This window comes from Stenella coeruleoalba (genome assembly GCF_951394435.1).
Source record: "Stenella coeruleoalba genome assembly, chromosome: 3".
Lineage (NCBI taxonomy): Eukaryota > Metazoa > Chordata > Mammalia > Artiodactyla > Delphinidae > Stenella > Stenella coeruleoalba.
In genome coordinates this window covers 165,764,407-165,777,828 of record NC_137148.1, presented here as the reverse complement: position 1 = coordinate 165,777,828, position 13,422 = coordinate 165,764,407, and the positions used below count along the sequence as shown (strand labels likewise).

The 13,422-nt window shown below is 54.9% G+C and overlaps 1 protein-coding gene across 5 annotated transcripts; it reads left to right on the top strand.

Moving 5' to 3' along the window:
• Positions 1 to 720: 720 nt before the first annotated feature.
• On the top strand, positions 721 to 13,220 carry GIPC1 (GIPC PDZ domain containing family member 1). 5 transcript variants are annotated; one of them, XM_079918073.1, is made up of 10 exons: positions 721 to 805; positions 2,513 to 2,567; positions 4,164 to 4,218; positions 5,686 to 5,773; positions 8,974 to 9,294; positions 10,194 to 10,379; positions 10,476 to 10,656; positions 11,396 to 11,508; positions 11,825 to 11,906; positions 12,044 to 13,220. In XM_079918073.1, exons 5-10 carry the CDS (start codon positions 9,007 to 9,009, stop codon positions 12,193 to 12,195), a joined length of 1,002 nt encoding a protein of 333 aa, XP_079774199.1. In that variant the 5' UTR covers positions 721 to 805; positions 2,513 to 2,567; positions 4,164 to 4,218; positions 5,686 to 5,773; positions 8,974 to 9,006; the 3' UTR covers positions 12,196 to 13,220. The 5 variants fall into 5 exon arrangements, with proteins under 5 accessions (XP_079774199.1, XP_079774200.1, XP_079774197.1 ...); XM_079918072.1 differs by lacking the exon at positions 721 to 805 and adding an exon at positions 1,914 to 2,000; XM_079918071.1 differs by lacking the exons at positions 721 to 805; positions 2,513 to 2,567 and adding an exon at positions 1,906 to 2,000.
• Positions 13,221 to 13,422: the final 202 nt, after the last annotated feature.

Genomic DNA, 13,422 nt, shown 5'->3' with positions numbered 1-13,422 from the left:
ATTAGCTGGCATTCCAGAACTCTCTCCCTCCATCCCCCAAAAGGGACAGAGGTAGCACTAAAATCTGAGCTCCTCACCAGCTGAGGCTTCCAGCCTCTTGAGCTATAAAATCAAGTAGGAAGGAGACGTCCGGTGTTGCTCTGTGCCCTTGGGCAACCCCTCCCCCCTCCCTGGGCACGTCCTCATCAGTCAACAGGTGGATTCAGGTGGATTCTGCTCAGAACTCTGCTGTCCCCATGTCCCACATACTGTCCTCTCCAGGTGTGTAGGAAGCAGCTCAGACGCCAGGCACAAGCAGGGCAGTGGACACAGTCCCACAGAGGGCACTGGCCTAGCCAGAGGCAACCGATCACTCAGTGGGGGTGGCAGAGGTCAGCAGAACAGGAAGAGAAAGACAATAGCTGTGCCTGTTGCCACAGCAGTTTCAGTATTTGCCAGCTGGGTGGGGCCGGCCGGGCAGCCCTCAGCAACTAAGCCCAGGGCCCACTCTCCCCTCTCACTTTGTCCCTCTGCAAGCCCTAGCGAGGCCTGGAAAACGCAGCAGCTCACCCAGGGAACTGCAAAGACCCAATCGTTCATTGAGGTTTGAACAGTTAGAGGTCTCCAAGAACTACAATTCCCAGAACACACAGCGAACTCCTGGTCCAGCCCCAGCTGTCTGAGTGGCTGGCTTGTTCCTAGAACAAGGCAATCTCACCTGTCCTAGGAACTGAGCCTCCCCGCCTGGGCAAGGTGCGTTTGGGTCTTTGTTTCTTGGACCTGCTCCTGCCGGAGAAATCCCGGTTTCAAGCCAAACCTGGAGATGGTGAGATTACCTAGTTCTTTCATTCACACATGTGTACTGAGACCCTGCTCTGTGCCAGTCTCGGAAGTGGAACGGGAGCAGGGAGGTTGCGGGGAGCGGGAACAGAGATGTAATAGACAGGCTCATGAAAGTCAGCTCCCTGAGGGCAGAGGCTTGGGTTGGCTGGGCACCCTTTGTAATCTAGCACTTAGTATGTGCTCAATAAATATTCGTTGGTCAGCCAGCAAGCGAACAGGCTATCTTGCCCTTGTTTTCCGTTCCATTGCACCCGAAAGGTGATTTGCCAGCTGCTTTGCTAGTTCCTACGATATTGTACTCTCCTAAAGTGTGCTGTATCGCTCTGTCCGACCTCCAAGCCTTTAAACGCCCTGTTCCCTTTACCAGGAACACATTCAGTCAGCTTATTCGTCGATGTGTCTGTAGAGATAGGACAGAGCCTGGCACGGAGCAGGGGCACATTAAATATTTGATGAGCGAATGAATGAATGAATGCCCTTGTCCATTGTCCATCCAGGACGCAGGGACACTCGGGACCCTCCCTATTCATCTCAGTCCCCCGCCAGCCCAGAATGAATGCATCTTTTTACCGCCCCGAGGACGGCCGGGCTGGGGCATGTGCAGGCCAGGCAGAAGACTGGATTGGGGGCTGCCCTTGGCCCCCTCCAGGGTCTCCTAAAGGGTCCGTTTTTCTGGACTTTGGGAGTTTGCATCCCCTCCCCGAAACTCAAACTCGGTCAGCTGACTCCCACGACCAGCCTCCCGCCCTCTTACCACCCAGGGCACCCCACACGGACACCCAGCCAACAGCACGTGGTCAAGGGGCTCCAGCTTCCCATTGGCCGCTGGCCTCCTTCCTTCCCCGAGATTGGCCCGGCCCCAGCCGCAGCTCCCCCCTCCGCAGCCTTGCGGTGGTACAGCCCGCCGCGGCTTAGGAGGGGCGGGAAGGTCCAACGCCCCGCGGCGCGGGGGAGGTGTCACGAAGAGCAGGGATCCCTCTGGAATGTTTCCTTCGGGTCCCCCGGGGCGGGGCGGCGCGGCTTGGAGCGGATTGGCCGCGAGCGCCGGGCGGCCGCTCCTGATTGACCGGACGCGGGCCCTGGCCCCGCCCCCCGGTCGTGGCTGAGGGAGAGGCCCCGGCCTGAGTTTGCGGAGGGCCGAACCCGGCGCTCACAGGGCGGTAGCGGCGCCGTCGCAGGTGAGTGTCACGCGCGGGCGGGGCGCATCGCGGCCGCTTGGGGGATCCCGGCGCGGACCCGCGGGATCGCGGAACCGCGGGGATCCGGCCGATTCTGCGGTATGGGGCCGGCCCCATGGACGCGGCTGGAAGTCTAGGCTGAGCGGGGGGATGCCCGAGGCCCCTTCCCAGAGGGCCGCCTGCCTTCCCGCTGGGGGCAGGGGTAAACGCCTCCCGCCACCGGGATGGGGTCTCCAGCCGCACCTCAGCCCCCTGCACCTCTGGACAGTTCCCATCCCGGCGGAGACAGGCTCAGGATCGGTATTTCTGAGCCCTGCCCGGGCAACTCCCCGAAGCTGGCCCAGTCCCAATGCTCCAGGGCCTACGGGGACCTTGGGAGGACCGAGGTTCCGAAGATAATAATGAAAAAATCACCCCGGCTAGCATTTATTGAACACTTCCGTGTCAGGTATTTACCACATATTTATCATTGATTCTCAATACCTCATGGAAGATGCTGTTACTTCTTTCAGAGCTGAAGCAGCAGACCCAGAGAGGTGGAGTGACTTGCCCAAGGTCCCACAGCGAGTAAGTGGCAGATCTGGGACTCAAACCCATGCCTTAGAGTCCAGAACTGGAGTCTCCACCACTATACGAGATGCCCGGTGGCTCCAAAGCTCAGGTGTTTCTGACCAGCTCCTTCCATTCCACTCCCTCCAGCCAGACACGCCATCTGGGGCACACCTGCTGGTCTTTGCTTTCACCAGCTGCTCAAACAGGAAGCTGTCCCCATGGCCCTTGTGCTCTGAGCTGGAAAAGGCAAGGCCAGAATACCTGGGTCCTGAAAAGAGAGTGACATCTGCGGGAGAGATAGGCAGGGGTCCAGGTTCTGTGCCTCTTGGGCCCCCCTGGTAAGCCTGGGCCCAGGACGGTAGGCGTTCTCCCTGGAAACACCCAGGAGCCGGTTTTTCAAGACTGATTCAGAGGCCCTCCTGCCCTCCTCTCTCAAGCAATACCCTGCTGAAAGAGGAGCCTGGGCGTGGTGTCCCCCCGCCAGCTTTTGTGAGCTCCCAGGAACCCCCTTCCCCACTTTTTGCTCCCCTCACTGCAACTCTGTATGGCTGTGAGCTTGTTGAGTTTCAGGCCCTTCCCAGGGAAGAGAGGGTAGGGATGCTGGGATTGTAGCCAACCTTCTCGATGCCCGGGGCTGAAACTCCTTTTCTCCGTACCTGTGTTCAGGTTTGAGGGGATACTGGGAATGTGGTGGGGAGGTGGCCGTTAGCAGGTCTACAGTGGGCATGTTCTGAGGATAGGGGAACTCAGAGAGGAGTCAGAATGAGGGCATAAGACACATTCATTCATTCTACACATATTTATTAAGCACCAACTATGTGTCAGGTACTGTTCTTGGCACAGAGGATACAATAGTGAACACAACAAAAATCCCTGCTCTTGGGAAGCTGCCATTCTAATGGGGGGGAAACAGGCAACAAACAAGTTAACAAATAAATAAAGAAAATACTTGCAGAGGGTGATAAATGTTATGAATAGAATATGAAGGAGTGGCATGGTAGAATCTGTGGGCAAAGGGGGAATCTCAGAGGAGGTAACTTTGGAGCCGAGATCTGAATGACAGAAAGAAGCCAGGCTTGTAGAGATCAGGCAGGGGGCACAGCCAAGGCAAAGGCTCTGAGGATGGACCAATCTTGGCATGGTGTGCCTGGGGCAGGAGAGGACCCAAAGCGGTGATTCTGCAGGGGTCTGGGGGTTTCCTCCATCAGGTGGAAACCGTTGTAAGATTTGAGGCTGGGGAGTGACGCTATCTGGTTTATGTTTTAAAATAGAGACATGAAGTTAAATAACAACCTAAGACTGGAAGACAAGAGTTCTGCCAGGGCAACATGTAATTAAGTTCATGGGCCTGAGTAGTTTGGACCACAGGGCCGGTTCCAACAGGCTGGGGCAAGCTGGGGAGGCTTCCTGGATGAGGTGGCCTGGAGTAGGCCTTGGCAGGCCGAGAGGACCGGGATGTTCCTGGGCAGGGCAAGGGAAGAAGCAATAATGACAATAATAATAACAACTTCCTTAGATTGATGTCAGGCAAAGTGATAATTGAGTTACTTGCATAATCTCTTTGGATTCCCATAAGCACTCTGAGAGACAGGAATTCTGCCTGTTTTTCAGATGAGGAAACTGAGGCCCCATCAAGTGAAGTGACTTCCCCACAGCCACACAGCTGGTAAGTAACAGGGGTGGGAGTTGAACCCACACTACTGTGCTTCTTCTGGCCTGGAAAGCAAATTCATTAATCACCCACTTTCCTCACCACCATTATTACCCTCTCCCGGGTGAGGACACGAAGCCAGCATGAACCAGGGCATCAAGTGTAGGCAGAGTAAGGATGTTGGGAATTGGTGATCAGGATGTAGGGACCCTGGGGAAAGGAGGGAGTTTGAATCTTGGCAACTGACTGAAAGATGATATAGATGGAAATAGTAGTAATTGTCACCAGCATATATGGAACTCCTATTGTGTGCCAGGAACTGTTCCAAGCACATGTATGATTTCCTTGGAAGTCAGAGAGGTTAAGACACTTGCCCAAAGTCACACAGCTAGTAAGTGGCGAATCCAGGTTTCAGATTTATGTTCTTAGCATTCTGCTAAGATGTATGGGGGGTGGTTGGAGGGGAACCAGAGGAGGTGCTGATGTGGGGGAGTTTTTTTGGGTGTTTTTGATTTTGTTTTGGTAGCATCATTGAGTGTAGTAAAATAACTTGACAGAGCAGTACTGGTTTATTCATTCAGAATTATTTTATTTCTAGTATCTAGAACATATAGATTGCATTGCAATTAAAAACAGATTCAGTCCCTGATCGGAGAACTAAGATTCCACAAGCCATGCAGCATGGCAAAAAAAACAAAAAAAACCCGCAGTTTTAAAAAATGGGTAAAGACTTAAACAGGCAGTTCACAGAAGGGCAAATCCAAATGGCTAATAAATGTATTAAAAGTCATTTAGCATCGTTGATTAGGAGGGGAGTGAAAAACAAAATGACAATATCTTCGTTGCTAAATGAAGCACTTATTCTGTCCAGAGTTATGCTGGGAAGCAAGGGATGAGGGACAACAGAGTTAGGACTCGTACTTTTGCCAGGGAGACAAGACCCTACTGAGGGCAGATGCTACAGCCTGTGCTTCTGTGGCTCCCCAGAGCTGCAGAGAAGCTGGGCACAGAGACTGGTGGGCTGGTGAATATTAGGATCATTCGTTCATCCATTCCACAAATATTTATTAAGCAGCTGCTATATGCCAAGCACTGTTTTCTGCACTGAGAGGAATGAATAAGACAGGCAGAGTTCCCTGCCCTTTCAGAAAACAGACAATGAACAAGCTAAATGAATGAAATATGTTTTCCACCTGAAAGAGGTGAGAGAGTGAGTTGTGTGGATACCAGAGGGCACAGCCAGTGCAAAGGCCCTGAGGCTGAACTTCGCCTAGTGTGTTGAAGGAACAGGGAGGAGACCCATGTGGCTGGAGGGAATGAGCTGGGGGAAAGTGGGAGGAGATGAGGGCATGCAGGTAATGTGGGCAGATCATTTGGGGCCTGTGGGCCAAGGGGAGGACATTGACTTTTACTCCAGGTGAGGTAGGAGCCCTGGGAGGGGTTGGAGGAGAGGACAGATGTGATATGAGTTATGTTTTACAGTATCACTCTGGCTGCTGGATTGACAAGAGACTGTTGGGGGCAAGGGTGGAAGTTGGGAGACACAGAGAAGGCAACTGCACTGATCTAGGTGAGTGCTGATGGGGCTGGATCAGTGATATTAGAGGGGGTGTTGGAGAACAGATGAATGAATGAATGAGGAGAGGAGGTGTTGGAGAACAGATGAATGAATGAATAAATGAATGAGGATGGTGCAGCCCTGGGGCTCCTCTGAATCCAGGACGACCCCCTGGAAGAGGAGCAGAAAGTCCCCTTCACACAGGAAAAGATAATTTGGCATAATTTGATCCTCATCACAACCAGGCGGATGGAACGTCCCCATTTGCAGACCAGGCATCTGAGGCCCAGAGAGATTGAGTCACTTATGGGACAGCGTCACAGTGACGAACTTGGGCTTGGGAATCAGACCTGAGGGTGCAGCCAGCTTCTGTGACTTTGGACATGTGTCTTAAAAATTAAATCTGGACTCTTTCCCAGCCTGCAAGCCCCACCCCGCCCCGCCCCGAGTCACCTCTTTTACCTGCCGTCTTCGTGTTCTCCCATTGCTCACTTCACTCCGATCAACCACACTGGTCTCCAGCTGATCTGTGAGTCTGCTCAGAACCCCCCCGACTGCCACCTCACTCAGACCAAAAGCCCAAGTTCTCCCTCTGGCCTACAGGGCCCTGCACAGTCTGCCTGTTACTTCTCTGCCCTCACCTTTTCCTGTTGTCCCCCTTACTCTGATCCAACCACATATGCCTCCTTGCTGTTCCTCAAACATGCCAAGCACATCCCCACCTCAGGGCCTTTGCACTGGCTCTTCTCTCTGCCCGAATGTTCTTGCCTCATATCCTCCTATGGATATTTCTTCCTGTCTTTCAAGTCTCAGATTCATCCTCACCTTCTCAGGGAGGCCCTCCCTGAGCTTGTCTGTAGAACTTGTCTTGTTTTATTGTCTTCATAGCATTCTTAGAAATTATATTAGATATTTACATGTTTGCTTGCTCACTGTATATCTTCTCCTCTGGACTATGCTTCCGCACAGCATGGACAGAGCCCCAGCTAGCTAGCCTTCTGCAGCACCTTAGGCATGAATTAGAAAAATGCCACGCTTCCTCCCATCAGACACATCACCAGACCAGGATCTGGTGCTTTTGCACAGTGAACAACCAGTGTAACTGCTCATGGTGGCCCTAGTCAGGGACCTTGTTGCTTGCCTTTTTTTTTTTTTCTTTCTTTTTTTTAATAATAGAAGTTTTTAAAATATTGCCAGCATACATTTTGTGCAGTGGTTCAATAATAAGCTTGAGTTATTCAGAGATTTTTTCTCACCTTCATAGGTACATTTGGTAGCACACTTTTATGAAATTATTAATTACAGCTTTGAATTATAGTTTTTTTAATTAATTGATTAATTTATTTTTGGCTGTGTTGGGTCTTCGTTGCTGCGTGTGGGCTTTCTCTAGTTGTGGCGAGCAGGGCCTACTCTTCGTTACAGTGTGCAGGCTTCTCATTGTGGGCTCCAGTAGTTATAGCTCATGGGCTCTAGAGCACAGGCTCAGTAGCTGTGGCACACGGGCTTAGCTGTTCCGCGGGATGTGGGATCTTCCCAGCCCAGGGCTCGAATCCATGTCCCCTGCATTGGCAGGCAGATTCTTAACCAATGTGCCACCAGGGAAGTCTGAATTATAATTAATTAAAGATTTTTTTTTTTTTTTTGGCTGTGCCATGCAGCTTGCAGGATCTTAGTTCCCCAACCAGGGATTAAACCCAGGCCCGGCAGTGAAAGGGCTGAGTCCTAACCACTGGACTGCCAGGGAATTCCCTAATTAAAGCTTTTTAAAACATATACACACACGTGTATGTATCTCCTTAAACACATACACATATTATATATATACACATACGTATGTATGTGTATTTGTAAACTCTCAGGATTTATCCATATAGGGTTGTTTTCTTCATCCGTCAACCATTCATCAGAGGCTCCTTATTTACTCCGGGTAAGGAAATGTGGACCCTTGCTTGTCTTATTGAAGGCAATATCCATACTGGTGCATGGGATATAGTAAGTGCCCAAAACATTTGTTAGAAGGGAGGGAGGGAGAAAGAGAGAAAGAAAGAGAGTAGAGGGAGAGGAAAGAGAAAAGTGTGTCCGTCAGGACAGGTTTTGCTGCAATAACAAACATCTCCAAAATCTTAGTGGCCAAACTCAACAAAGGTTTATTTATTTTTTTTGTTCCTGCTACATGTCCATTGCAGCTCAGCGGGGGGTTCCATTCATTGTCATCACTCAGAGCCTGGCCTGATGAGGCCACCACCACATCAAATGAGGCTGGTCACCCTACTAGGAGAAAGGGACTTCTGGAGGCTCTTGCTCCAGTAATTAAATGCTTCAGCCTAGAAATGTCATGTGTCACTTCCTCTCACAACTCACTGGCCAGTACTGGTCACATGCCTGTCCAGTCACGAGGAGGCCAGTAAGTGCCATCTGCCTACATGCTTTGAAGGGGGGAGTCAGAAATTTTCAGCACACAGCATTAATGACTGTGACCAGTAGAACAAAAAAGAGAAAATGTAGGCTGTGAGTTTCCATTTTTGCATCTGTTAAATGGGCATAATCACATATTACGGTATATCACATAATCACATCGTGGGGGTGATAATATGGTCCCCATGATGTGATGTGAGGGTTAAGATACAGAGCAGTTAGCATGGGGTTATGATAGATATTAGCTGATATTATTACTTCTGTGCAAGTGCTGGGACCGGATTTTTTTTTTTTTTTTTTTTGCGGTACGCGGGCTTCTCACTGTTGTGGCCTCTCCCGTTGCGGAGCACAGGCTCCGGACGCGCAGACTCAGCGGCCATGGCTCACGGGCCCAGCCGCTCCGTGGCATGTGGGATCTTCCCGGACCGGGGCACGAACCCGTGTCCCCTGCATCGGCAGGCGGACTCTCAACCACTGCGCCACCAGGGAAGCCCCCGGATTTTTTTTTTTTTTAAGTGAAACAAGTAAAGTGTTTATTAGGAGGAAAAAGAGTACGTGTAAATAGGTACACACGGGCGGACTCAGAGAGAGTCGTGCCTTCGTGGTAGTTTGAATCGCTTATATGGGGCGTTTCTTCTGGGTTTCCTTTGGCCAATCATCTTGCTTTGCCTGGCTCTGAGCTGGGACCGGATTTCGAACTGAGGCCAGTCTGTTCTCTAAATATTTCATTGGACCTGTAGGGGCGAGGCGGCCCGAGGCCACTGCCCAGGCCCTGAGCCCCTTTTCCTGTCCTGCAGATCTCCTGGGCGTGCCCTCTCTTCTCGCTGCTCATGCCGCTGGGACTGGGGCGGCGGAAAAAGGCGCCGCCTCTGGTGGAAAATGAGGAGGCAGAGCCAGGCCGTGGTGGGCTGGGTGTGGGGGAGCCGGGGCCCCTGGGCGGAGGCGGGGCAGGGGCCCCCCAAATGGGCTTGCCCCCCCCTCCCCCTGCCCTGCGGCCCCGCCTTGTGTTCCACACCCAGCTGGCCCATGGCAGCCCCACTGGCCGCATCGAGGGCTTCACCAACGTCAAGGAGCTGTACGGCAAGATTGCTGAGGCCTTCCGGCTGCCAGCCGCTGAGGTACCCACTAGGGAGCCGGGCACCAGGGTCCCTGATGGTGAGCTAGAGAGAAGCCTGAGCGGGCATCCTGTTTGTGAGCTGTGGCTCAGGTGGCGAAGCTGCAGATACTGAGGCCTTACCCCAGTGAATTATGGGGAACTGGAGGCCAGGGCTGGATGCTGAATTTCATCAGGCATTGGGAGGCCTGTACCCCATTGGTTTGTGGCGAACTGGAGGCCACAGGCGGAGGCGGCATTCCCATCAGGCTTTGAGAGGCCTGTGCCGCAGGGGATTGTGGGGGCAGGTGGCCACAGCTGGATGCTGAGTTCCTATCAGGCATTAGGAGACCTGCAGCCCAATGTATTGTGGGGAACTGGAGATCAGGACTGGATGCTGAATCCCCATCAGGCACTGGGAGGCCTCTGCCCCGGTGGATTGTGAGAATGGATGGCCAGGGCTGGATGCTACATTCCCATCATACATTGAGAGGTTTGCAGCCCAGCGGATTGTGGGGACTGGAGGTCAGGTGCCACATTCACTTCTCCATGATTCACTGGGAGGTCCCACCCCGAGGACGTTGGGTGCCAAAGGAAGGGAAGCAAGGAAGGTGACAGTGGGACTGAGCAGGAAGTAGATGCAGGGGTCTCAGTAGGCAGGATGGGTATCTGTGCCCCTTCATTCATTCCACAAGCATTTTCTGAGCACCCACTGTGTGCCAGGCTCTGTACCCCGGAAACAGCAGGGAGTTTTTGCTAGGACAGAAACCCAGCCCTAGTGGGGCCCTGCCCTGGCTCTGGGGTGGTCAGACACTGTGATGGGGACCCCCAGGCCTTTCCCAACTCTCCTCGCTTCCCCCTCAGGTGGCGATTAGCAAAGGGCACAGGAAGGAGGCGAGGGTTGAATATCTCCCACCCCTGTAGGTGATGTTCTGCACCCTCAACACCCACAAAGTGGACATGGACAAGCTCCTGGGGGGCCAGATCGGGCTGGAGGACTTCATCTTCGCCCACGTCAAGGGGCAGCGCAAGGAAGTGGAGGTGTTCAAGTCGGAGGAAGCGCTGGGGCTCACCATCACAGACAACGGGGCTGGCTATGCCTTCATCAAGGTGCCTGGGGGTGGGGCGCCCAGAGTCCTGAGGGTAAGGCCTACCCATGGGACCCAACGGCAGAGCCACAGGGGCTGACAGCTCCTTTCCCCACAGCGCATTAAGGAGGGCAGCGTGATTGACCACATCCAGCTCATCAGCGTGGGTGACATGATCGAGGCCATCAACGGACAGAGCCTGCTGGGCTGCCGGCACTACGAGGTGGCCCGGCTGCTCAAGGAGCTGCCCCGAGGCCGCACCTTCACGCTGAAGCTCACAGAGCCCCGAAAGGCCTTTGGTGAGGAGCTGCCTCCTGCAGCCTGGATGGTGCCCTTCACTTGGGCCCTGGTTGCAGTGCCAAGGGCCACCAGCAGGTGGTGCTCAAGCCCCAGTGGAAAGGGGGTGGGGGCAGCTCCACCCTGCCCTGGGGAGGGGCTGCTGGCTCTCCGCCCAGCCTGGGAGGAGGATGGAGGCGAGGAGGAAGCTGCCCACACACCCAGCTTCCAGGAGCCATTAGCCCAGCCAAGCGCCCCCAACCCTGGCCAGTTCCCCACCCCGCAAGAAGCCAGGCTTGGCTGCCCAGTGCCAGCGCCCCCACTCTTTTGTCTGGCTTCATTAACTCTCAGGAATGGGCCCAAGGCCCCTGGGGTGGTGGTGGGGGACTCTGACACACTTCCCCAGGCAGATAGGGCTGGTCTGTGGCCCAGCAGCTATACCCCCTTGGCCTTGGGGAAAGCAGCTGGGGACCCAGGACCCACCCCGTTCCTGTCCCTCAGGCCCTGGGAAGAGAAGTGGCCCCCTCCAGTCTCCCCTCCAGCCTTTTCCATTCCTAGCCCCTGGCTGCACCTCCTATACCTGTCCCAAGCCTGAGTCAGGAGTCATGCCCTCCTGGGGTCACCTCAGCCTCCAATTCCCCCAAAGCCTACAGAAGCTTGGAGAAGGTGGAGGATTGTCTGAGGCCGGGATGCCTGGGTTCCTGCCCAGAACATGCTGGAATTGGGCTTCTCCAGCCCTCACCCCTTCCCTGTCTCCCACAGACATGATCAGTGTGCGTTCAGGGGGTGGCCGCCCAGGCTCCGGTCCCCAGCTGGGCACTGGCCGAGGGACCCTCCGGCTCCGATCCCGGGGTCCTGCCACAGTAGAGGATCTGGTGAGTTGTTCCAGCTGGGCCCCAGCCCCCCTTCCCTGTGAAATTCATAGGCGGCCGCATCACCTCTTAGTTGAGGGGCTCTGGGCACTGGATGCAAACCCACCTCCCAGCTCTGGGACCTTTCTTGGGCAAGTGGACCTCAGTTTCCTAATCTGTAAAATGGGGATAGTGATACTGACACTTTCACGGTTGTCACGAGGATGAACTGTGTGTTTCTATACTGAAAGTGGTAAAAATTGTACAAGGCACTTAGTAAGTACAATTACAATTATATTCACATTATTATGATGTTGTTGTCCCTCTTCCCGCCCCCCAGCCGTCAGCCTTTGAGGAGAAGGCCATTGAGAAGGTGGATGACCTGCTGGAGAGTTACATGGGCATCAGGGACACAGAGCTGGGTGAGTGGGCGGCGCCTGGGTCTGGGGATGGGTGGAGTTTAGGGGAAGGAGCTTCTAGGTCCTGTGGGGCTGGGTCCACCCTGAGCACCTCTGTCATCTGTGCCTCCATTCTGCTGCCCCCCCCCCGCCCCCCGCAGCGGCCACCATGGTAGAGCTTGGAAAGGACAAAAGGAACCCAGACGAGCTGGCTGAGGCCCTGGATGAACGGCTTGGTGACTTCGCCTTCCCGGATGAGTTTGTCTTTGACGTCTGGGGAGCCATTGGGGATGCCAAGGTTGGCCGCTACTAGGCCTCCCGCTGGACCTTGAGATGACTTGGGCCAGGCCTGGTGGGAGCCTCTGTGGTGGAGACACCATGGGCTGGACCCCAGCGTCCAGCTCGGGCCCAGCTCAGTAGCCCGAAGATGATGCGGAGCGGAAGTGGGGCCCGACCTCTGCCCACCTCCAATCGGTACCACCCCCTCAACAGTTCCCAGCCTGGCTGGGGTCCCCAGCCCCCCACCCCACCCCCGCCCTGTTCCCCACCTACCTCAGCCGGGTCAGGCGCGGGGAGGGACCAGCCAGATTGGGCGGCCACCCCCGCCCCCAGTACTTTCCGCCTCAGCTGCCAAACTGGTCCCTCTATCTCCCTGGGGCCTTGGGTTCTGTTTGGGGGGTCGTGACCTCCCTAGTTTCCTGACGCAGGGCATGCAGAAGGGGGGGTGTCCCCCTCAGCAAACGCAATAATACCCTCCCCCTGCGCCACCTCCGTCCCCCCAGAGGAGCCCCCACTATGGAGTCTGTTACCTCTGCATTTGAAACATGAGTCTGCTGTGAAGCCCCCAGACGCCCTCCCTCTCCTGCCCCCCTGTGTCTCCCTCCGCTCAGCCCTGGACAGAAGGGGCAGGAGGGATGATGGTGGTGGGCTTTCATATCTGAATTTGCCGTCTGGAAGATAAAGAATCTGCTGTTGGACCTGCGTGGCGGCTTCGGGATGGGAGAGGGGGGGTGGGCCGGGGCTGGGAAAGAATGCAGCAGCTGAAATCCATCCTCTTTGGGCTCCGAATTGAATTAGGAGCTGGCCCCAGCCGCCCGCCCCCTCCCACCCGTTCCGCCTGAGGAAGCTCTTGGCCGCAAGCCACCAGGCTTCCAGGCAAGGCTGGAGCTTCTCGGCTTGCTGAGGGTGCAAATCTTGCTTCCTCTCGAACAAGGCTCTTGCCACCCCTGGCCTGATGGGAACGGTGGGCGGGAGGCTGTGGGTCCTTGCCTGCTCCAACCCAGGGCCCTGGAGAGCCCCAGGGCCTTGGAGAGCCCCAGGGCCAGGAGGCATGGACAAAGAAAGATGGGGTGGGCTGAAGATGGAGTCTCAGGCCTGCCCCGCTGTGTGTTGATGGAGAGGAACCCCACCCCGAGGCTGGGGGGGGGGAGTCACGATGCACCCCGACCTCAGCTGACTCTGGACATGGGGGGTCCGCCAGCGCCCGTGGAGCGCCATACTTTGTACCGGATGTGCTTGTTTTGACAGCCCGCTTCATCCT